Here is a 24,986-nt window from a genome sequence, read left to right as displayed (position 1 = left end):
AAAATCAAAGGTAGATTCACAGAAGACAGTTTCCTTATTATAGCAGGAAAAGCACAGGTGTAACTAATAACTTTAATGATAAGCCAGGTCAGTGAGCCAGCATGCACAGACACACCTGAACTGAATGCTGAATTTAATGTTATTAGTTACACCTGTGCATTTTCCGTTCTGGTGCAAAATATCTGCTGTGAAGAAGAATGAATTATTCTGCTTTAACATAGGTAAGCTGCCAAAGGCTCATTCATGGGAGGCGTTGAATGCTGACAAATTAATTGTTGTTTTATCTTTGTGAAAATCACGGGCTATTCAAATTTTCACGGCAAAGTCTGTTCAAGAAAAACAAATAAAAGAAATGCCATGCGGAAAAAGTAGATTGTACAGTAGTGGCTAAGCTAGTTTAAACTGGTGGGTTTTTTTGCTAGTGGTCATATCTTGACTTTATTACTTTTTATTGTTTTTTTTAACTTTATTTTTTATGTTACTATTAAGAGTCATAGCAATATGTAGCCGGTGAAATACAGAAAAAAAAAGCTTTTTTAATTGTCTTTGTGTAATTTTTAATTCATTCAAACATGGCGGAGTGTGTCTTTTTCTCACTTCGCTCAATGCTCTTACATGGTCCCAAGTCCTCTTGAACGGTTGGAGTAAGGTGTAGACTAGACTGGAAGCCAGAAATACTTATCAATTTAAAGTCTACCTCACAAATGTGTTGATTTAAAAGGTGCCTTATAGACTAAAACGAGCTCGGAAACTGGCATGAAGCCTCGAACGAAGGCGGAAGTGAAGGGAGGATTTTTCTCTCGCCTCTTCGCTTCTCTTCGCCTCTCTTCGCCCACCACGCGGAAAAAAAACTCCCATGATGCATTGTTCAACATGGCTGCGTCCTGGTGTCGGCGTGTGTGTAAACAGTTGTAGCATCAGCTAAGAGAAAAAACAAAGTGTAGTTTTCATGAATCGCTTCTATCGCTTGCCATTGTTTGGAATTCAATCTGCCTTTAATCAAACAACGACGCCAAGATGAAGATCAAGTCCAAGTCTTCGTACCACAAATCAGAGAACACCTTCAGGGTGAGAGTCCACAAACATACTGCACCATGATGCTGACAGAGTATCAGGAGTAATGTGGAGATAAAGCTGTGTAAACCCCATCGCTTCAGTAGTGTAGCACCACTTTGTTAAATATATACAAGTAGAGAAATTCGTTATTAATTTCCCTCACATCGGTTTAATAGGTTGTTGGAAAGATGGCATTTAAGGTGTAATCAATAGGAGAATATTAACTCTTCTGTCTCTTTCAGTTTCTCACTTTTGCTGAAAGACTTGCCAATGTCAACATTGATGTCATCCATCGCATTGACAGGAGTGGATCTTATGCTGAGGTATGTACAGGCAGTAATCTTTGCACCTTCATTTTTAATCACATTTATACAGTAAACTCCCCTGTTTATATGTTTGGTAATGGCTTTTTTTTTTTTGCTCTCAATGTAGGAAGTAGAAACATACTTTTCTGAAGGACTGACAAAATGGAGAGACCTCAACTTGACGGAGCATTTCAGTACGTATACAATATAAGAAATACCACATTGTTGGCTCTATTATCACCCTGTACTAGTTGACCCGTTATGAACAAAAATGGCTTAGCCTTGCTACTTCTAAACCTATGAAAAGTTGTTGTGTTGTTGCAGCTAATGTAAAACTGATGCCTTTCCTCCACAGCAACTTTTTTGAAAGAGGTGTCCAACAAGAGCCAATCATTCAACATGCTGGTTTTCCATCAGAAGATGATAGTGGAGAGTTTGAAAACACACCTGGCTGTCAAAAACAGTCTGGCCTCCCAACCACTGCTGGAGTAAGTGTTTTGTGGCTGTAGAAGAGGAATGAGTTGTTTTTTTTATTGCTTTAAAACCAAAACTAATGAAACTTTGCATGCCACTAACTCAAGTTTTGTCTCTCCCCTCCTCCTCCCCCCAGCCTTGTGGTTCAGCTGGCCAGAGACCTGCAGACTGACTTCTACCCTCACTTCCCTGACTTCTTCATTCTCATCACCTCACTGCTGGACACAAAGGACACAGAGGTCCTGGAGTGGGCTTTCACCTGTCTCTCCTACCTCTACAAGTACTTGTGGAGGCTCATGGTGAAGGACATGACCAACATCTACAGGTGAGGAATAAGCTGGAGTCAAACATGGACCATTTAAAAATATAATCCTGATCAGTTCAATTAAACATTTTTGATATCTTATTTGAATTGAATTGAAAGCAAAAGAGGTGTAATGTACAGTCCTGTTATGTTTTTAATTATTTTACCCATTCTAATTAAGTCATGTCAAGGGCCCTTGATTCCCTGTTTGTGTTTTGTGACATACAGAATTGATAATATTAGCAATCAGACTGCATGCAGGTCACATTTTGGTTGCCGCTTTCCACCCCACAGTTTGTACAGCACACTGTTGGCACACAAGAAGGAGCACATCCGCAAGTTTGCAGCAGAGAGCTTCTCTTTTTTGATGAGAAAGGTAAGTGGCATGAATTCATGTTTTCCATCCTTATGACTTTTTATTGTTTGGAACTGCTGTGATTTAATTTAAACAAAAGTTTGATCAAATATCATCATGTAGGTTTTTTTGCATTACAGTACTTCAGTGTGCATTATTAAATATTTTTTATATTTTGTTGTATCCAGTGGTGAATTCATGACTCATTTCATCCCACAGGTTCCAGATCTTGATGCCCTGCTGACTCATGTGTTCTCAGACCTGCAGCAGCACCCCGAAAAGGCTGAAGGAGCGGGTCAGCTGCTCTTTGAGATGTGCAAAGGAGTCAGAAACATGTTCCACTCCTGTGCTGCAAATGTGAGGTTTTATTTTCTCATTAGATGCACACCAAATGACAGTGCTGTGCAGAATATATACTGCATATTGTACAGAGTTTTTGTTAAAGTCATTACTCTCTTAGCTTTGATGGTAGTAGCCTCAGAAACCCAGTACAGATAGAAAATTTATAGAAAATTGAGACTTGTTGCCTGTAGGATTCAATGTAATACAGTCTGTTATTCAAGACATTTAGAGCATCATAATGTGGTAATGTCCTACAGTAGAAGACTGAAGTGATCCTGCTTTATCTTCATTTCCTCTTTCTCTGCGTCTTTCTCTCCAGGCTTTCCCTGTGGCTCTGCGGAAGCTTGGTCCCACAACCAACCCAGGAGTCTCTCTGCCTTGGGACAATGTCAGGGATGCTCTGGATCACATGGCCCAGGCTGCAGCCAATCATGTTGACAGAGAACACTTCCTGGTTTTATGGGAGTCCCTTCAGGTAAAGCTGGAGTCAGTCAGAACATTAGGTGCAAATTTAGAATGACCCTTATTTGGGTTTGAAATTTTGGCCGCCCTGACAGTTCTGGTAATGATTATGAAATAGCAAGTTTTTGCCCTTTCATTTCATGCGCTGTCTGTGTCTTGACTTAAATTTCCCCACTCTCCAAGACCAGTGTAATACTGTGTGCCTGATGGTGGTGTGTCCCTACATGTAGGTCAGTGTGGTGGAGGTCCTTGATGTCATGGAGGCGAAGGGAGACGATGCAGACCAGGCAACAGAGCAGCTGGAGAGGCTGCTGTTCATTCTCCACACCCTGGTGTCCCACAGAGACGGAGCCAAGGTCACCAAGCCAGAGGCTGTCTGCCAGGTAAGAAAACTGTATTCCCCACAGAAGTCAAAATGTTGCATCATATAGCTTGTCCCTTTCAACTGTACGTTTTCATCATCTTGTTCCCTCACGCCTGCAGATGGTGTTGCGGCTGATTCAGAGCTCGACTCTGTCAACTCCCTGTTCCCGCCTGCTCCTCCAGATCATCTCCTCTCTGCTCCTTGGGGAGAACATCAGCCTGCCCAAATCACTCATCCAGGAGACAGTTCAAAAGGTGACGAGAAAGAAAGTTTACACGTGTGTGTGTGTTTGTGTGTCTGTGTGTGTGTGCGCCCGTGTGCCTGCTTTTCTGACTCTGTTTTCTTCACCAGGTGTTCAGCAGCACATTGGGACAAGACCTAATCCTGGAGTTCACCAAGGAGATGTTCACCATGATGGAGTTTGAGCAGGTGAGTCATGACCAGAGTGATATATTCTGTATTTTCCTCTGTTTCTGGCTCTACCTGTATCTCTCTAACATGTTCCTCCTCCACTCTCCTCCAGCTCTTCCTCCCCAGCCTGCTGCGCTTCACTGCTGGGTTGTTTGGCTGTGGAGATGCCCTGTCTCGCCACTATGGCCTGGAGGTGCTGGTCAGCCTGATCCTTGCCAAAGCCCCACCCCCGACAGATGGCTCCATGGCCTTTGAGACCTACCCACTTCTCTTCACAGGGCAGACCATAGGGTGAGATACGGCAGCATACCTCAAACATTTTAATGCCACTTTTAATTAGGTCATAAATTGAATTCTAGTGAACTTTAAAAGTCCTGAAAAGTGTTTGGTTGTCTTGTATTTACAATCGTATCATTTCTCCATGAGGTGAATGTGTTTGTCTCCTCCAGCAGAGTATTCAGTAGTAAGGAGGCAGGTCAGGTGACCAGTATGACATCAGAGCAGCCAGCAGTGCCAGAGCTGGTGCTGTCTCTCATTAAACTTCCCGAGGAGCAGAACCCATCCATCACTGACCTGTCGCTGCCTTGGGCTGCCCTGATGCTGCTGCCACACGTCAGGTAATCCACACACATAATACACACATGTATGCACTGCCACACTCCTCAGGGCTCCTGGTCAGAGTTTGTGTTTTCAAGAGGCAGGCAGGTAGAGTCAGGGAAAATGACAAATTCTTTGGGAAAGTGACATGTTTTAAGCTAAATATTTAGATGGTGCATTAGGCGAGGCAAGTTTAATAATATAACACCATTCAGACACAAGGCAATTCAAAGTGCTGTACAGAGGCATGGAAATACATTAGAAATAAAACATTAAGATGACATTCAAAAACATTAAAAAATTTGAATAAAGATGGCATAAAATCAGGTAAGATAATTAGGACACAAGTGATCTGACTGATTTATTATATTTATTCTTCCTCATCTATTGTCTTTACTGTTTTTCATTTTCCAGACCTCTGGCTGCAGCCAGTGTTGTTCCTGCTGTGTGTGCTCTCTTAAACCACCTCCTGTGTGAGATTGAGGCAGAGAAACTGGGGAAAGGTTTGAGACATCTTGTTCTCTTATTTTCATGTATAGACAGGATCAGAAACGTAAATGGCAAAATCTCCATAGCAACTAAAACAACGGTCGTGATTTATTAGGTTTGAAATGATTAGCAGATTAATCGATTAGTGAATCAACAGGAAATATGTCTGTGAGATAACTGATAACTTGATAACTGATTATCCTTGGATTATTTGTCAGGCAAAGTGAGCTGTTTGAAAGCACTTGGTCTGCAGGAACCTAATGGACACAGTTTTATTAGCTAAATAATTAATCAGTGAAATAAAGACTAGATTAATCTAAAATAATCAAATAATCTAGTTGCAGCTTCATATTTTTTTGCACTTTACAAAAAGTTTTAAAATTATGTTACAAATAGATTGAATGGACTCCTCAAGCCTGTGAGCTCAGGTTGGGATTCTTTGACTTGACGTAATAAAGTTTTTTTTAAGGAATTTTTGGGCATTTTATGCCTTTTTATTAGCTAGGGCAGTGTAGAGACACAGGAAACATGGTCTTTGAGAGCAGGGGAAAGAGTCCAGTTGGCCAGGAGTCAAATCAGGGACTTGCCTCCCAGGGCATTTGCACTGAAACCACTCGGCCCCTGTGGAGATTTTTTAAAACTTTACCTACAAGCAAATAAATCTGTTTCTCTTTGGAGTCTCCCCAAGCAAGACTTTGAATGTTGCATCAGGTTTTGCTGTTCTTAAGACTGACTAAAGCTCTTCCCTCCTGTCACTGCTCCTCCACCCTCCAGCTGGTCTGTTCGTAGCCAGACAGGCCCTGAGCTGCCTCCTCAGTCTGGACGGCTCTGCCCAGCTTCTCTCACTGTTTCCTGTGGACAAGATCACTTCAATCCTAAGGTGTGTGCTGCAGAGCATCCCTGTCCAAGTCCTCTAACATTTCACTGAAATAAAACACTTGAACTTCTTTTCAAGGGTTTAATTTTTTTATTTAATTTAATGTATTATTATTATTATTATTATTATTATTATTATTATTATTATTATTATTACAGGAAGTTTCCCCCACAGACCTGTCTGCCTTGCTGCTAGGAGACCTCTACTATACCCGCCTGTCACTCAGTGGCATTTCAGAGCATCTATCCCACAGTACACTGCTGGAGCTTTATCAGATTCTGCACGCCAACCTCTCATCCAACATCTCTAAGGTTTGTCTTCAGTCACAGCAGAGGCAGATTAGATCCCTTGAGAGTCAGAAAGATCACCTAAATACAGAGAAACTGTTTTTGCATCTCATATCCTGAGGATTGACTTTGTGTGCTTTTAGCAAATACTTTTAAATATTAAAACGATTAATCCAGAATATCTGAATAATATGAATAATAAAATATAAAGGGTCTATTAAGATTTTTTTTCCATTTATTGCCTTCAGTTTAATTTAATTGTTTTCGATTTCAGATTCGCCTTCTGACTCTGAGGATTCTCTCTCAATTTGAGGCAGAGCTACCTCCACAGACTGAGGTCAGTCCAGATTCTCAGTAAACTCCACCAGACATAGGAGTTATAGAAACAATAAGCTCATGTACTTATTTGTGTGTGTCTGCCTCTGTGTCCAGGGTGAGGAGAGTGTGGAGGTGCAGCTGGTGTTTGCAGTTTGCCTCCAGGCAGAGCTGGTGCCGGCCTCAGTGCAGGACTACAGAGACAAGCTGCTGCACCTCCGGAAGCTGAGACACGACCTGGTGCAGCGCAGCCTACCACAGGGGCCGCCCGGCACCTTCCAACAGGTACAGAGAGAGGAGTACTCCTGGCTGCTGATACCTTTTTCATCACTTGGATAAAAGCAACACTATGATATTGATCATTTCTGATAAGTCATTTAAAGGAGGATTGACATTTTCTTATCGCCAATCATTGGCAAAAGTTGCAGTAGAGTTTTGGTTGCTTGATCCAAAGTAATGACTCATTGTAAGTTAACCAAGTTCTGAGATTCATGGATTTTAAAATAAACTTTCCAGCCCACAAAAAGATAAAATCGTCTCCACCCAGTAACAGGTGCGTATATTTGGAGGACAGCGTGACCAGTAGAAGACCAGTTGATAGCAATGCTTCAGAGTGTGTCTCTGACAGGCTTCCATAGATGAAGACAGCAGCAGGGTTTGGCATTTTCCAAGTAACTGTTGATGGAGCTTCAATTTTAATTGGTTGGCATTTGAGGAAGATGTATATTATCCCCCGTTTAAAATGCACTTGCTGTGATGCCAGTGTAAAAAACCTTGAAGGTAATGCATTGAAAACTTACTGTGGACGTGACAGGAGAGGTGTTTTTTGGTCTGCATCAGATTATTTTCATTATCGATTAATCGTTAGTCATTTATTAATCATTTTGTTGATAAAATGCCAGAAATTAGTTTTAAAAAATGTTATAATTTCCCACAGCCCTAGTTGACATTCTTAAATGTGTTTTCTCTGAGCAACCATCTAAAGTGCAAATATATTCAGTTTATTTTCATGTAGGACAAAGATAAGTGCAAAACCCTGAAATTTGAGATGCTAATGACTTACATGATAACTCGATTATCAAAATTGTTGCAGAATTTAATGAATTGACAAATTGATTTTTTGACGATCACCCATTTAATTAATTAGGTAATCGTTGCAGCTCTAATTATTTTTAGTCATTTAAATAGTAATGACATTACACCTGAAAACATCCTGGTTCCCCTGCTTCTCTTTCAGGTGCCTCTGCGTTACCTCATTGCAATGCTGTTTGTCAACTTCAGGCCACTGTGGGACGCAGTCATTGAGCTTCTTGTGTGAGTATAAAAGGCTCCTAAAAGAAATAATTAACTGAAATTAACAAGCGTCATTTGAGTCATGTGCATTCTTATATAAAGTATAAGTATATCATATAAAGTAAAAATTTCTAAACATGCACAGCACCATGGATTTTTGGCATTTAACCGTACATTATAAACACATTTAATTTACAGAACTAGGTCTGAATTGCCCAATTTCCAAATATTAAACTGATTTCTTTCCTCCTCACAGGAGCCATGCCAGAGGGATGGGTAATAAGGACTTCTGGGCAGTCTACCACGAACATCTAGAGATGGTGGCAACGCTGGCTGGTAAGGCTGCCTGCTGGGCTGCTGGATTCTGCTGCAACATATTGTCATGAATCAAATTTTAGATGCTAAACAGACAGGTTCTTGGTTCGTTGTATTTAGCAAAAAATGCAGTCAGCAAAGGGAAAAACAGCATTCAAATGAAATGTGAGAAAAATAAATCCTGTCTGCTTGTCATAGAAAAGGAACTGCGGGAGAATGATGAAGATGATGTCAGTTGTGAAGAGGAAGAGTCCAATCATCAGAGTGAGCCGGGCTGTGACATCATTGAAAGTGGGGACGTGGGGGTGCTGTTCCTAGAGCAGCTGAAGTTGACCTGTGACCCCAATGAGAGGACGGACTTCCCCAACTTCCGCAGCCTGCTGTGGCGCGCAATGGCCCAGTTTCCTGAGAGAGTGGAACCACGCAGCCGAGAGCTTAGTCCTCTGCTGCTCAGGTTCATCAGGTAATTGCTTCAAAAGAGTCTTAATTTACGAAGAACCTTTGCCTAATATATCATTTTTTTAAAAAGAAAAAGTGTACATTTGTGTCATGGGAGTACAAGTCCTGATGTTTTTTATTTTTCGGTGTCAGGAATGAGTTTTATCCTGCCGACTTGCTGGTAGCCCCCACTCAGGACCTGAGGAAGAGGAATGATGCTGCCCCAGAGGATTCTGGGATGGCTGTGGAGGAAGAGGAGGAGAGAGAGGAAGAGGAACAGAATGTGGAGGAGAGAGACCAACAGCAGAGGAAGGCACCGCCAAGGAGAGCTGCTGCCAAGTAAGACATCAGCTACCCACTGAGTGCTAACAGCTCAACACCAAAGCTAATGGCTGTTATTAACATAATAGAGCAATTAGCAGCTAAACATCCACATATTTCTCTCGGGAGGTGGAGGAGACCAAAAATGCAAATGTTGATCTGCATGGTGTTTAAATAGATAACGGTTTGCTAACACATAAGCCATATTCGCTACTCAATACAGCCTCCAAAATCATCATTATACTTTGTTGTTACACTTTGTTATTCGTTTTAAAGCCCCTATGTGTGAGATTTCCAAGGATCAGAGCAAAAGACACTGAGAATGAATGAGCTGAAAGCTTCATATAAACTGAACCATTTGTCTAATTTCTTACAAAAACAAAAACCTACACAATCAGAATAGTTTGACAGCTGATCTAGTCACATAAATATTTTACATGGAGGGGCTTTAATGACCAGTGTGCCTGTATTTGGTGTTACATAATAACAGGATCTGGAAGCATGGATTGTACCCTTAATGGCAGCCATTGCTGATTGTGTTGAGTTTTAATGGGATTTCTTTTTTTCTCTCCATAGACAGCTGATTGCACATCTGAAAGTTTTTGCCAAGTTCACCAACCCTCGAGCTCTCTACCTGGAGGGCAGTCTCAGTGAGCTCTATAACCAGGTAAACCTAATAATTCACATGCATCTGTTCATTGTGTTAAAACAAACCAGTGTTAGAGCTGCTTAATACTGAAACATGACTGTGTATTTTCTCTTGAATGTTATGGATTTCCTGTGAATAACATGACATTTGTAGACATTTTAGCAAAGCAAAAAGGAATAAGGAGTTTTGGTTGATTTAGATTTTTTCAGTTGGATTATACAGTATGTGAGGTTGAGCAACTCCTCAGGCATCAGTCCATTTAGATATATTTCTCTCTGTCTGTTTTCAGTTGCTCTGCCATCAGGATCAGCAGATTCAGCGAGTGGCACTGGAATGTGTTCACACATACAAAGACCCCAACATAGTACCATACAAGTAAGAAAACCACCTCAATCCTCTTAAAACAAATGTACAGTGACAGCAGTTCTGTGGAAGCAACAGTCTCCCAGTATGTCCCTCTTCCTCAATGGGATCATTGAGAGCTTCTTTGATAAGTTATGGCTCTCGTCACCAACCCTCTATGGTTACAGACTGAGGAATGTTAACTTCCACTCTCATTATGCCCTCCACTGTCTGTTATCAAGATATCCACTTACTGCACTTCCAGCCTACCTGCAGACAGATGTGTGGTTCCGGGGAAGTTTTGCATTACACACGTCTTTATGTGTGCCTCTTTGTTCAGCATCAGGCTGCCACACTGACCTGGTTTCTGAACAGTGCTTCTTTCTGTGTTTTAGTATTGCTTGTGTACTGTATTGCACTAAGGTGTTTCATATTGTTTGTCATGTTGTTACTGGTTATTAATTACATGTAAAATCATTAGGAAACCACATTATAGACAAATAGGATTTTCTTTAACCCAAGTTTAAGTGTCTGCCCTGCTAGTAAGTCTTTGAACAAGCTGCTCAACCCCTGCTAGCCCCAGGGGTGCTGCTCTGTGTCCAAGTGTTTTGACCTCTGTTTGTGTGTGTTTGTCTTTGTTTAGGGAGAATCTTGAGAGGTTACTGGAAGACAAACACTTCAAAGAGGAGATTGTCCATTTCAACATTTCTGAGGAGACTGGAGTGGTTGATGCTTCACACAGAGCCAGACTGATCCCGCTGCTGATGAGGTACTGTACGTTTTTGTGTGTTGCAGAGTGTGTTTATTGCAGCACTAGGGCAGGGCCCGTTTAAAATGTGCCTGTGGGAACGGGCTGATTGATGACCACCTGCATTAATCAAGCTTTCAGCTTTCCTGAGAGCATCTTCCCAACAGCATCACACTCCTGAGCAATACAGGCTGCAGTCTGTGGTTGGACAGTGTTGGAGTTGGTGGCTGCTCTGATGGTGTCTGGGTGATGGTGTAGGAAGTGCCATCACCCTGGCATGTGTGCACTGCAAAGGTGCTGCACCGCCCTTGTAGTGTAGCCTTTTTCTTCACGTCCAGTAACACATGAAAAAGCAATATCTGAAGCTTTCTTGAGAACCTCTCATCCAAAAAACTTCACTCTTGACACTGCACTTTCTTTGGTCCTCAGCAACATGTGCAAAGTTTGAGGTCAATTGGATGAGTGGTTTTTTAGAACACTGAAAAACAGACAGAGATTCTTCCATTTATAGTTTGGTTTCTTTGCTGCCTAAGAGTCCACCAATTCTGAAAATGTGCTTATTCACTCTCTTCCGTGAGTCAAAGAGATCGATACCACTCTCACATCTGTCTGTTTCAGTGTCAGGAAAGGATTTCAATTTTACCTGCGGACAGAGTCAGACTAAAGCTAAGATAACTGTCTCCTGGCTGTAGTGTCATATTCAGCATATGTAAGCGACATGAGAGTGGTGTCCAACTATTCCTTGCTCATTTTGGGAGTATTTTTATTGAACTACAAAACAACACCCATAGGTTACATATTAGCCTAAAAACACACAAAGGCAGTTGATAGTTTAATTTCTTTTCATCGGCTAGAAAGCAGCTAAAAGTGTTTACCAAAGAGGAGTGTGCTTTTACACACACTCTGTCCCCAGCCAGTCTGTCTCCCACATTTCCACTGTTGACTTTTTTTTTTTTTCTTAAATATAAATATTTACTCTGTTTCATTCATTCAATGGTTTACAAGGAATCAGCCTTTTCCTCTGTCACTGGCTGATTGTTGTCAACATTTTCTACTACTTAAGAAAGCTTCAGGAATGGGCTGAGGTGTTCTTAGTGGTCCGTTCTTACACAGATAACTGAAAAATAAAATGATAGTTCTACTCATGGGAGTTGTATCATACCTCATTCTCAATTACTTTTGCCCCACGCTGTTTTGCATATAAGTACATGAGGACATTTTGATTATTTTCCTTACTTTTATTCTGATCATAGTGTAGCTTTAGTAGGAGCATCTAAATATGACATTCTCTCAGTCACCAGCCTTGTTCTTGCTGTTCATGATTCAGGATCCTGTTTGGACGTCTGCGCAGTAAAGCGGGCAGTAAGTTCCAGGGAAAAGCCGCTGCCGCCTCCCGTTCCTCCATCATCCTGCGTTTCCTGGCGGGTTGCCAGGCTGAGGAGCTGGGGATGTTCATTGACCTGCTGCTGGAGCCCGTCTGCCATCACAGCCAAGGTAGGAAATAAAAGATTCCCTCACACACAAAACTTTTTCTACCACACAAAAACACATTGTTGAGTTTGTTTTTGTGTGGTTGTCGTATTAAGATTAAGTATTCTCTATGCACAACAAAAAGTTCTTCTATCTAGCAGATCCACTCAACAGATGGTCTGTCTGGACCTTGTTTTACTTGTGTAGATGATCTACAGAAAAGTATAATTAACATTGTTTTCATAATTAATTATTAAGGTAATGTATTCTACAAAAACATGTAATATTTGTCTGTTAACATTTTAAAGGTGTGAGGTTAATATAATAAATTTCCTGGTGAAACAAAACAAAATAAGCAATTTGAAAATATTTACTTGTGCTCTGGTAACCAGTAATGTGAGGGGCAATTATCTTTATTTTTGCAATTTTATGAGCTGATAAATACATTTTTATAAACTTTTAAATTAAATGTGTGAGACAGCTTTTAAACAGTAGAAGTTCCCTTGTCAATCTTTTCCTGTGCCGTGTCCTCAGGTCCCTGTCTGGCAGCAGTGGAGAGGGCAGTTGCTGAGACAGACGTGGGGGCCATCCTGCCACTGGGCCGTCAGCACAGCCTGCTGAACATCATCAATGTTGTGATCCAGAAACTGGGCCACCTCATCCACATCTACCTGCCTAAAGTGCTGCAGATCCTGCTGTGTGTCACTGCCTCTGTGTCCACCGTCCTGGACAACAGGGACCAGGTAACCAGGATGATAAAGTGGTTCCAGTGTTTATTTCCTGAATTCTGTCTTACTGTAGAAATTACAATCAGCAAGGCGACTTGAGAGCATCTTAAAAATATTGAATTGAACTGGTTGAAGCTGTCCAGATGAAGCTGTTATTTTATTAAGAATTCTTACTTCAAACGATACCCTAAAATTTACAGTGTAGGAGGAAACTAAGATTGTTAATGAAATAAATCACAGTCTGTTGTGTACCTGGTCAGATATGGTCTTGCCAGAGTTCTTATAGATTATGTTCTTGTCCATTGTTTGACATTACAGTTACAGTGTCAGGAGACTGTTTCCTCAGTGAATCTGGTTTTTGTGTCACATCTAAAAAAAAAAACCCTGTGCTGAATTCTGCCTCTTTTTGTTTGCAGCTGAGGCCAGGTTGCATCAGTCCTCTGAAGAACTTAAGGCGACTCGGCATCCTTAGGATCCAGGACTTTTTTGACGGCTTTGACTCCTACAGCTTCAGCCCTGACGAGCTGGATGCTGTCTTCCAGGCGGTGATCTGGCCTCAGGTACATATTGCAATATTGCATTTGTTGTCTTTGTCCAGAGATTTTTGGTTCACCTAGAAGTTGAAATTTCTTTTTTTGTGCAGGTGTGTCGTCTCCCCACAGAGAGCCCCTACTCCCCGACCCCTCTGCTGAAACTCATCCATGTGTGGTGCAAAAATGCCAGGTCAGAGTCAGTCGCTTCTCCATCTGTCCTCTTCCCATCACGCTTGCTCATCCATCGATTCCTCATCCTTTCATCCATGTTAAGCAGCATATTGAGAGGGGTTCATCTTTCTGTCTCAGGTACTTCCCCCTTCTGGCCAAGCAAAGACCAGACCATCCAGAGTGTGATGTCCTCCTAAATGTCTTCGCCCTCCTCTTTGCCAAGAAAGCTTCCCCAGCAACCATCGCCATGGTAATGGACATAGCTGAGACTCTAGCAACAGCAGAAGACTTTGTTGCCTCGGAGACAGAGACAGGGCTGAGCGTCAGCAACAGTGTGTTCCCTCGGCCTGGAGAGGGAGCTCTTGTCACTGCAGGTTAGCTGAGAGTGAGATTAAAATCAAAGGGACACTTTTCCTCAATGTACAATCTGACTGTAGTTTTATCCTGTTTTATCCTAATCCTACATCTCTTCTTAATCTGATGCTGGCCACAGTTAGATGTGCGTGCTGTTGTTGTTGTTTCCTCTAGATTCATTAACTCAGGGCTCCAGGCTGCTGCTGCCCCATATCTCCACTCTGCTGCAGTACCTCAGTGGAGTTGTACGCAACACTGACAGGCTCAAGAAGAAGAAGTTCAGAGCACAGGTGGCCAAGGAGCTCAACATCCTCTCCAAGTGAGTCACATTCATTCATTTTTTTCTTGTTTTACTGTATCCAAGATGTGTTCTCTCTTTTAAAAATCACTTGTTTGGAGTTTGCGTTGTCTCATTAAACTATTTTTTTTGATGTGTTTCTTTCTCTCTGCCAGGGTCAGTCGATTTGTGAGCGACAAGGAGCAGAGTTCAGTGCTCATCAGCCTGTTGCTACCCTACCTCCAGAGAGGCAAGAACCCTCAAGTAAGACTAACAGATTATTCTATGTGTGCTCCATAATTGAATGAGGCCAATTTCATAGTAACTCAGTATTTAATGTACAAGATCTTTCTGCCTTGAACTGAGCCTCCAAGGTTGTGTGTACCACCTAACTACCTCTATGAATTAAAGCTTAAAGATATTAATGATTTAGCGTTAGTCAGTGCTTGGTTCAAGGAAAAATTGGCCAAATTAGAGATTTGAAAGTAACTGTCTGTCTGTCTGTCTTCATGCTACCACTTATTCACCTCTGTTTGTGTTTGTTTCAGGAAACAGAAATCGACATCCTGGCCACCATACAGAACCTGCTGCGGCAGTGTGTGCAGCCCTCTGCCTTCCTGCGTCCTCTCAGCAAACTCTTCTCCGTCATCCACAACAAGCTGCCCAGGCAGGCCCTCACCAACGTCTTCCAGGTACGGCAGAAAACCTGACAAAATACCGTGATTACAGGAACACAGTGATTGAGATTCAAGATTGTTGTTACCACCATTAGAAACCGCATTCAACTGTTGGGATCTCACTTCTGACAGAGATGTATTTATGCATGTGTGTATGAATTTATCTACAGTATGAAGAGTGATATGGTTCCTCCAACAACCTGGGGGTTTCAGGACAAGTTTCAAGGGTCCCTAGATGACTAAGAGAGTGAAATCTATCTTTTACTTTCGAATTTTTGACTTTTTTTTAAACTTTGCTTCTTTAATGCGTGAAATAGACTTTCACCTCTGCAGACCTAAAATTTTGTAATTGACACGAATCCCTCTTTTAACTGCTCACAGCTCATCCCCATAAGATGTGATGAGGGCTCGAAAGTAGGCTTTGAATCATTTACACAAGCCAAAAAAGGCTGGGAACTATTGATCTAGCCCGTAAGCTGTGTGTCCCTCCAGACATACAGACCACATCACTTGTTGCTGGTGGTGTCAAAATCAAGTCTTATTCTTATCCTGATCCTCATCCTTAACTGATGAGGAAATCATCTTGACACAAGATCATGAGCACCATCAATTACCAGGACAGAAGCACTGCATTCTGATAAACTTCCTTTGCTAATCTGAGGCTGCTGTATATGATGTAAAAAATGAGAGATAAAAATTTAAATTCTTGAATGTGCTGAATATCACTAGTAGAAGATGACTAAATTGTTCCAGACGTAGGCTGATGCTGCTGATATAAAGCCCAGACTTGACTTGAATGATATAAATAAAATGTGCATTTGGCAGGTATTTGTTGTTCTTAATAATGACTCCTCTTAATAAAATAAGGCCATTCTTTAAATTAAACGTCCTGTCTCTTAATCTATGTGTACTGCTCTGTTTTCAGACTCTGTCAGATCTGGAGCCTTCACTCTCATATATCACTGATTTAGCAGCAAAGGTAAGATCATATATTACACCTACAAGATGTTTTATTACTTACACTTTAACCTCTGTGGTCAAATTCACCTGCTCCACAGCGTTACAGTCAGTAACGGTAAACATACTGTTTCCTGCTCGTCCTCTCCAGCTCAACGCGTTTGACAGTCGACACTTGGATGAGATCTACTTCGACTTGCGTCTGACGGCTTTCCAAGAAGCAAGCCGGCGGGTGAAAGACATGCGGACTCTGGATCTGGACTACATCTACACCATCATACACAACTGTTTCCACACCTTTGAGGTCAGCAAATATATCACACAGATATACCGTCTAAACTAAAAGCTGTAACATAAGATTTTCATTAACTGTCCCTCCTTTGGTGCAGATCGGCGACATGTCGCTGGCAGACAATGCCACCTTGTGTCTGTCTGCAGTGATCATTCAGCTGGCAGCGGTCGGACCTGGAGAACAGATCTACAAAGACATTGTACAACATACCATCCTGAATGCTGTTCACAAGGGGCTGCGCAGCAAGACAGAGGTACTCACACACATACACACACTTCCTTCAGTTTCTGTGGTTTCCAATAAGAAACCACTACAAACACACTCATTACGACACATGTTTAAAAATGTGCTCTCTTCCTTTGCTCGCCCCCTTCACTCTACCAGAGTGTGCAGCATGAATACACCACTGTGCTAGCCTGCCTGGTGAAGACCTTCCCCTCCAGGAAAGAGTTCAAAGACCTGGTGCAGCTCACAGACTACAACGATCCTGAGTCTGACTTCTTTGAACACATGAAGCACATCCAGGTAAGAAAGACCCCATCAACACTGACTCCTCTGACTCCTCTCCTAACTGTTGTGCCAGTGGGACCACAAAAGCTAACACATTCCTCTCTGTTTAGATCCACCGTCGGGGTCGCGCGTTGAGGAAGTTGGCCAAGCAGCTGACCGAGGGCACGGTGGTGATGACATCTCGTTCCCTACAGAATTACATAATGCCGTACGCCATGACAGCCCTGCTAGATGAAAAGATGCTGAAGGTGACTTATCTACACATAAATGTTCATCAAGAAAATGGATTCATTTTAAAATGCAACATAATGCATTTGATTTTTAGTGAGAAGGTTTTAAAGCTGTGCATGGAAACTATAAATCTTTCTCCTCCAATGCTGCAGTATGAGAATATGACATCAGCATCGGTGGAGGTGGTGGGTGCAGTGTGTCGCAGGCTGACCTGGTCCAAGTACCTCTACTACCTGAAACACTTTGTCCACATCCTGCAGACTGCACAGGCTGAGCAGAAACTGGCTGTCAGGTACTTTATCTCGGCTTTTAAATCACTTTTTGAATTGTCCCTCATCCTTTTTTTTTTTTTTTTTTTTTTTTGACCATTGGATTGCTTTTTATATTCTTGTCTTTGCCTTTTTATTGCCCGTTCTAATTCATGATACTTTAACTATTTCATAAGTCTTCCTCTCCTCTTTCTCCCCTTTCTCCCTCTCCTCCTCTCTCTCTTAATCCAGTTTGCTTGTCACAGTCCTGGAGGCTTTCCATTTTGACCACCAGACCCTCAGCAGAGAAATGGAGGCAGCTAAGACCAGAGAAGGTGAGTGACTAATTAGATCTGTTTCTTGTTCACTCATATTTGTTCTCTGTTTAAAAGAAACTAAATCAAACAACACATTTTTGACAAGCTGGGAGCGTCACAGTCGATGCAGATGACCTGGACGAAGCTGCAGCCGATGAGTCAGATGCCAGCGATGACGAGGAGGCAATGGAGGTTGACAGTAAAACTGCTCCATCTGATGTTCCCATGGAAATGGAGAACAAAGATGGAGAAATGAATGGTGTGTCAGAGGAAGCAGCCACTGCTAAGGCCAAGGCTCCTAAACCTGTGGCGGTGGTCAGCGGGCTGCCACAGAGCAAAGAGGAGCTGGAATCTCTGATCAGCACCATCCACCAGGCTGTTAATGACAGCGTGCTGCCGCGCCTGCACAAGTGTCTCACTGCAAAGGTACACACTGCACCCACAACTGACACATGACAAGCCTAAACAGTTCTCCAGGCAGCAGTGTAATAGTGAAAGTGCATGTGGGTGTGTGTCCTCTAGGTGAAGCGTGACGAGGAGCACAAGGCAGTGAAGTCAAAGGATGTGAAGGATGAGGAGGTGGTGAGGATACCGATAGCCTTCGCCATGGTTAAACTGATGCAGACTCTGCCGCCACACATCATGGAGGCCAACCTGCCTGGGTATGCTGCTGTGTGTACTTTGTGTGTGTGTACTTTGTGTGTGCGTGCGTGTGTGCGTGTGTGTTGCAGGTGAATGTCTTTAAACATGTGGAGGCAGAAAAAGCTCTAGATCAACAGAAAAACATTCTTTCCAGGATCCACACACACGAATCTGTGTGTGGCATCTTCAGATTAGGGGACAAGCAAGATGTTGCTGTATTTTTTTTTTTTTAGATAAGAATATGACATTTCATTCTGCTGTTGCTGTTAAATGTTTGCGTATGTGTGTGTGTTACGCAGGATCCTGATCAAGGTGTGTGTACCACTGAGGAACCGTTTCCAGGAGATACGTGACGTAGCGAGAGGAACGCTGGTGAAGATCATTGAGACGCTGGGGTGCAGATACCTGCGGTACCTGCTCAAGGAGATGCAGGGCATCCTGGTTAAGGGCTACCAGGCAAGAGTGCACACACACACACAGAACACTAGAGTACAGCAGAGAAGAGCATACACATACCTGTCTGGTCAATCATGCATATGATAAGTAAGAACAGCTTGATGTTAAATATTGTCATTTTATTTAATTTAATGGTGAGTCATCACAATACACTATTTGCTGTGTAAATATTTTACAAAATCTAAATAAGCCTTTATATTTCTCCCACATTTAGATCAGAAACATTTGAAAGTTGTGACATGTAGTTTAATGCAGTTAACATGAAAACAAAAACTTAAATAGATGGTTCATTTACCAGATGGTGGCGTGTCACTGTTGTTGTGAAGAGACGTGTTTATACTGTGTCTGAACTGTTTCTGCCCTCCCCCCATCCAGGTCCATGTGCTAACATTCACTGTATATCAGCTGCTGTCTGCCCTCAGACCAACCCTAAAGAGTGGTGACCTGGACCCATGCATGAACATGCTCATCGATGTAAGAACTTCACTCTATTACTGTGTGGACTTTCTATTTCTCAGATATGGAGGATGGATTAGCTATGAAAACTCCTGATTAACATGTAGTTTCATTTATATTTTATCTCTGTCCTCTATTTCCCCTCTTCTTTCTTCAACATTGGTCAGATCTTCAACAACGAACTGTTCGGAGCCGTGGCTGAGGAGAAAGAGGTGAAGGGGATCGTCTCCAAGCTGATGGAGGCTCGACACAGCAAGAGCATGGACTCCTATGAGCTGCTGGCCCAGTTCTGCAGCAGGGAGAGCATCACCAAGCTCATTCTACCACTGAAGGAGGTGAGGAAGTGGTTTAGTTTGATTAAAAAGTGAAAGTTTTTGCATGTGTGTAATGCTGGTATTATCCTCCCATCAGATACTGGAGACTTCATCCAGTCTGAAGGTGTGTAACCGGGTGGGTGCTGTGCTGCGGCGGCTGGTCCTGGGTCTGCTCGTCAACGGGGGCATGACTCCTCAGGATATCTTACTGCTGAGCCATGGCCTGGTCAGCCAGAGCCTGCCGCTGCTCACCAAGAGAGACCGGTATGTACACACACACACACGCGCACACACACACACACACACACGCACACACACACACACACACACACACACACACACACACACACACACACTCTCTGACGCTCAGGTCGAAGTACAGTAAATCACTTTGATGCTTATTTTCATCCACTATATATAACACTGTGCATATGCGTGCAATTCTAGAGAGAAAGCCTCAGCACAGCCTCCCCCTGACCCCCGGCTGCCCCCTCCCAGCTGCCTGCTCCTGCCTCCCACCCCAAAGAGAGGGGGTCAGAAAGCTCCTGTCAGCAGCCGAACCAACATGCACATCCTGGTGGACGCTGGCCTCAAGGTACACATCACTCGAGCTAGTCTTCAGTAATGTTATATGGTGTTTTTATTAGCATCAATCTGTAGCAATGCACTGGTTCTACCATTATTTTTTTCATAGTTCTCTAACAGTGGTCTTTGAACTTCTTTACACTAACAACATGCATACATTATCTCATTCTCTCCTCCAGTAAAATAAATCTTTCACTCTTTCTTTACCCTGAGAGGGAAGGGTTGTCTTGTTGTGATTGATTTGTGAGTCTGAAATTAATCAGAAGCAGAAGTGTTTGTCATCATATGAATCCATCTGTTCCTCAGCTGCTCCACCTGAGTCTGAAGAAATCCAAAGTGACGTCGTCTGAGGCCTCAGCTCTAGAGATGCTAGACCCCTTCGTACGGCTGCTGCTCGACTGCCTTGACTCCATGCACGTCAAGGTACGAGCATTTGATGTTTACATATAATACTAACTATGAGCATCGGGTCCTAAAATCCAATCAGATTCCTCAAATCAGATGATAGAGATGATAACTTGCCCTCTTCTTCTTCTGTCTCTCCTCCCTTCTAGGTGATCACAGAGGCTCTGGTGGCATTCACCTTGCTGTTGAAGTTCCCTCTACCAGCAGTGGAGCAGAACGCCGACCAGCTGACCAAGCAGCTCTTTGTTCTGCTGAAGGATTACTCCAAGGCCGGAGCTGCCCGCGGGGAGAACTACCAGCTGGTCCAAAACTGCTTCAAGGTAATGCAAAGAATATATACTCACATGCAAACACAACACAATTAAAAAGGTGAAACCATCTATCAACTATTGTTTGTTTTGTTTATTAGGGCCCCTGGCTGGTAAAACCTCATAGAAAATTTAAGTTTTCTCTCCTGCCTGTCTTTGTCTGTCTCCCAGGCTATCACCATTCTGGTGAAGAACGTCAAAAGCAACAAGATCTCAGAGACGCAGCTGCAGGTGCTGTTGGGATACGCTGAGGAGGACATCTACGATCAGTCACGCCAAGCCACTGCCTTTGGGCTACTGAAGGTTAACAAGTTTTTTTTGGTGCTGTAAACATTACATGCAGGACAAATCAGAGGATTAAAATTATAAAATATCATTAAAGCTTTTTTTTCACATTTGTGTGTATCTCTCTCTTTCAGGCGATTCTGTCTAGGAAGCTTGTAGTTCCAGAGATGGAGGAGGTGATGAAAAAAGTTGCCAAGCTGTCTGTCACCGGCAGCAACGCTATGATCAGAATCCACTGTCGACAGGTACGAACACACACAAAAGAGTAGGAGAGGACACACTATAGTTCCCCTCTCTGCTGTGTAATGTCTAATAAAGACACAGCTGTCTCAGAAAGGTAAACAGTGTTTGTGTTGTTCAGATCTATCTGAAGTACCTGCTGGACTACCCACTGGGGAGGAAGCTGAGAGGGCACCTGGACTTTGTGGTGGCTCAGCTGCACTATGAGCATGACACAGGCAGGGAGTCTGTGCTGGAGATGCTGGCATACATCTTCCAGACTTTCCCTCGGGTGAGTAAATTTCACCTCGACTGAACTTCATTATAATCTTATTCATAATCTTACATGGGGCATAATTCACATCAGTAGCTCTTACGTAAAAACCAACATATTCTTACCTATGCTGACTTTCTGCTTTGATCATAATCTCGAGAAAACACCAGATTTTTTTTTTTTTTTTTTTTTCCAGAAGCTGCTGTTAAAGCACAGTGGACTGTTCTTTGCCCCGCTGGCCCTGGTCGTAGTCAACGATGACTCAGCACGCTGTAAAAAAATGGCCGCCATGGCCATCAAGGCCCTGCTTACCCAGCTGGATGTAAACCACCAGAATACCTTGTTCTCCTTCGTCAACACCTGGCTGAATGCAGAAAAGGTAACAGATGAACTAAAATGCTTGTAAAAATGCTAGGAGAACATTTTTAGCCAAAAGTAAATCAAAATCAGGAGTTTTTTTTGTACTTTCACTTAAAATGATTTTGAATAAGGACTCAGTGTAAACTGACTTTTCCCTTCCTCCTAGGCCAGCCTGCGGCGTCTCGGTGCTCAGATATGTGGTCTGTTTGTAGAAGTGGAGGAGGAGAAGTTTGCCTGTCGCCTGGACGACCTGCTGCCTCTGCTGGAGAGAGAGATTAACCCTGACAACTACGAAGATGTAAATGTCAACACACTGTTTTTGGCCCCCGGTTTTGAAACATGGGGAAAAGAAAGCATCTTTGTGACTCTGTCTTTCAGATTGAAGAGGAGCAGGATGAGAAAGGAGCAGACAGGCTGTTGTTCAGTTATCTGACACTCATCACCAAACTCAGCAAGCACTGCGGTCTGCTGGAGCTCAACAAGCATCATGACACACTCTTTCGTATCTGGGGTAAAGGCCCAACACTCACAACTGCTCTTTTGCTTACATATATATATATATATATATATATATATATATATATATATATATATATATATATATATATATATATATATATATATATATATATATATACATATACATATACACATATACTCAATTGAATTTTTTCCCCATTACACCTGCAGGTCACATTGAAGCCCACCTGCGGTACCCTCATTGCTGGGTATGGCTGACCGCCTCGCAGCTCTTTGGCCAGCTGTTTGCAGCCCATCAGGCAGAACAGCTGGTTAATGTTTGGAGAGGAGAGGGTGGAGACGCTTCATCCCAGTCAGCCACAGCCTTCATCACCACCAACCTGGACAAGAAGGTGAGGCTGAGGACCACTTGTTTCTGATTTCTTCGTCTTAAACTTATTGTTTGAATAAATTTCTCTTCTTCTTTCCCTCCTTTTTCTGACTTCTAGATGAGAGAGTTGGCATTATCATTCTGCAATCAGTTACAGTCCAAGTTCCTGGACACAGCATCAGGGGAGCAGGTGCACAAACTCCACCAATACACACCTGTTTTACTGTGTCTCAAGCATATTCCATCAAATCACGCAGATTAGATTTGACTGAAGGACATTTCATGCTCCGCCCACAGGTGATCAAGAACCTGCTGTTCGTCGGCAAGGTGATCTACCTCATTTCCCCCGAGTCTGACGTCACTTCCCCTGAGAAAGCGGTGAAAGCGGAGGAGGAGCAGAGTGAGAATGGAGATGAAGAGGAGGGAGAAGGAGAGGAGGAGAAGGAGGAAAAGGAAGAGGAGGAAGAAGATGACAAGGATGATCGACCTCCTTCCCTGCTGTGGTTGATGAACAAGCTATCTCTGATGGCCAAGAGAGAGGCAGCGCACACTCCCAAAGTTCCCCTGAAGGTAATCATAGACATTAGGAGTCACATGTCCTGTTCTCTGCTTGATGACAGAATCCTGTTATTCAATTACGAGATATAAACTTACTTACACAATATAACAATGCACCAGTGACTTTTTAATTGAATAATTTTCTAGTAGATGTAACAAACAAGCCCACAACTACCATTGGTATATTTTCATGTCCATCATTTATAACATAAACATGACAGTACAGCTTAAAGAATTAATTTCACACAGACCTCATTGTTGAAGGTTTTAGGGCTGTTGCACCTCTGAACACAGCCTGTGTGAGTGTGCCAACTGTGACATCACCTGATGCACTCTGCACTTATCTCCCCGCTTTGCTATATATATATAAAATATATTTAAATAGTGAAAACAAAAACAAATAGGTAAACAATAATGGTAAAAGCTTGGTCACCTTTGGACTTTGCCTGTGGATGTGGGATGAGGAGTAACTGATAAGGGTCTGGGCGTAGAATATAGATTGTGGAGATTTGAGAAGCAAGCTGTTGCAGATCTGCTTTATTTGGTTATGTGCTTCACTGTAGGATATATAAATAGGTAAAGGATATTGTCTTCTGTAAATCACTCTTCAGTGTCTGAGTTGTAATTTTGTTTTCTTTCTCTTCACTTTCTCCAACAGAGAACCTGTGTGTTTAAGTTCCTGGGAGCAATAGCCATGGATCTGGGGAAGGAAAGGCTAGGCCCTTATCTGACCACCATTATCACTCCTCTGTACAGAGAGCTGGACAGTACCTATGCAGACCAAGGTAAATGCTCCTACCTCTTTAAAAAAAAAAAAAAGCAAACAAAACCCTGGAACATGGGAGAATGGCTGAAAAATGAAATCATCCTCAAACTTTACTCCATCGCTGACCGCTGCTCTGTCTCTGTCTAGACCCCACACTGAAGAACCTAGCACAGGAGCTGATCGAGTTGCTGAAGAAACAAGTCGGGCTGGAGAGGTTCTCACTGGCCTTCTCCGCTGTCCAGAAAGAGTTCTCACAGAGGCGAGCAGCACGTAAACGACACAGAGCCATGCAGGTATGATGTAGGCAAAACACAAACACAATGAACGCACGCACCCGGCACACCACCTTACATTTGCCCTCATCTCTCTTCTCCTAGGCGGTAGCTAACCCAGACATCGCTGCCAAGAAGAAGCTCAAAAAGCACAAGAACAAAATCGAAGCCAAGAAGAGGAAAATTGAGTTCCTACGGCCTGGATATAAAGCCAAGAAACATCGGAGCCACGCGCTCAAAGACCTGGCCATGGTGCAGTGAGCCAAGTGGGTGGCTTCATCTGTTTGTCAAGGACGCTAGGTGGGGATCAAAGCTGGCCAGGAGAGCAGGCAGGTGTTAGCTGGACGTCTCCAGATTCCATAAGTCTCACCTCATGATGTTACAGAATGACTTTACTATTGTAATTAATATGTCAGTTGACAAAGAAAACATTGGATCGGGCCAAGAAAAGTTTCTTGCTGGTGGTTTACAAAATGTGAGGAACATGGAGGCTGTACAGACATCCAGCCTTCTTGTGTGAGTAAGGAGAATTAGAAATGACCCATCATGTAACAGCTGTTGCTCAGCAGGTCGTCTATGTATCACTACTGACATCACTTCATATGAATTGCAGATCAAAGCTGAAATCCATTTTGTTTTTTTCTGCTGTGAGCAGTGTAGAACTGTGTCCACATTTATATCCTGTGCAGTTAAATGTATGTTTTGTAATTAAAAAAGATCCAACATT

At 42.7% G+C, this 24,986-nt stretch overlaps 1 protein-coding gene across 5 annotated transcripts; it reads left to right on the top strand.

The window, feature by feature from the left end:
• The first annotated feature begins 121 nt into the window (after positions 1–121).
• On the top strand, positions 122–24,986 carry utp20 (UTP20 small subunit processome component). 5 transcript variants are annotated; one of them, XM_071501579.1, is made up of 62 exons: positions 122–221; positions 1,018–1,068; positions 1,299–1,379; positions 1,489–1,555; positions 1,717–1,849; positions 1,972–2,160; positions 2,434–2,515; positions 2,714–2,851; positions 3,156–3,311; positions 3,529–3,681; positions 3,782–3,916; positions 4,014–4,091; positions 4,186–4,364; positions 4,523–4,690; positions 5,085–5,173; positions 5,934–6,041; positions 6,199–6,347; positions 6,598–6,660; positions 6,756–6,923; positions 7,876–7,952; positions 8,188–8,267; positions 8,445–8,709; positions 8,838–9,023; positions 9,582–9,672; positions 9,944–10,029; positions 10,640–10,765; positions 12,072–12,238; positions 12,749–12,957; positions 13,359–13,502; positions 13,586–13,665; positions 13,785–14,020; positions 14,175–14,319; positions 14,454–14,541; positions 14,826–14,969; positions 15,880–15,933; positions 16,063–16,215; positions 16,301–16,456; positions 16,588–16,728; positions 16,824–16,961; positions 17,097–17,236; positions 17,445–17,527; positions 17,616–17,935; positions 18,032–18,171; positions 18,451–18,607; positions 18,983–19,081; positions 19,231–19,398; positions 19,475–19,641; positions 19,825–19,972; positions 20,269–20,385; positions 20,517–20,687; positions 20,847–20,978; positions 21,095–21,205; positions 21,322–21,471; positions 21,650–21,832; positions 21,980–22,111; positions 22,192–22,324; positions 22,504–22,685; positions 22,782–22,853; positions 22,961–23,233; positions 23,880–24,006; positions 24,135–24,280; positions 24,365–24,986. In XM_071501579.1, exons 2-62 carry the CDS (start codon positions 1,018–1,020, stop codon positions 24,518–24,520), a joined length of 8,460 nt encoding a protein of 2,819 aa, XP_071357680.1. In that variant the 5' UTR covers positions 122–221; the 3' UTR covers positions 24,521–24,986. The 5 variants fall into 5 exon arrangements, with proteins under 5 accessions (XP_071357680.1, XP_071357682.1, XP_071357681.1 ...); XM_071501578.1 differs by having other exon boundaries at positions 182–221; positions 722–1,068; XM_071501581.1 differs by lacking the exon at positions 1,018–1,068 and having other exon boundaries at positions 153–221.

This window comes from Trachinotus anak, unplaced genomic scaffold, assembly GCF_046630095.1.
Source record: "Trachinotus anak isolate AG129_WGS33_773 ecotype Australia unplaced genomic scaffold, CSIRO_AGI_Tana_v1 ptg000018l, whole genome shotgun sequence".
NCBI lineage: Eukaryota > Metazoa > Chordata > Actinopteri > Carangiformes > Carangidae > Trachinotus > Trachinotus anak.
Note: the sequence above shows the minus strand (reverse complement) of the source record. Positions and strands in the feature narration are given on the sequence as shown.

Excerpts from the sequence above, each read along its gene's own strand:
- utp20 (XM_071501579.1), top strand. The coding sequence starts at position 1,018 with ATGAAGATCAAGTCCAAGTCTTCGTACCACAAATCAGAGAACACCTTC. Across the intron at positions 10,766-12,071 it reads CTGATCCCGCTGCTGATGAG|GATCCTGTTTGGACGTCTGC; the intron begins GTACTGTACGTT and ends TTCATGATTCAG. Across the intron at positions 24,281-24,364 it reads AACGACACAGAGCCATGCAG|GCGGTAGCTAACCCAGACAT; the intron begins GTATGATGTAGG and ends CTCTTCTCCTAG.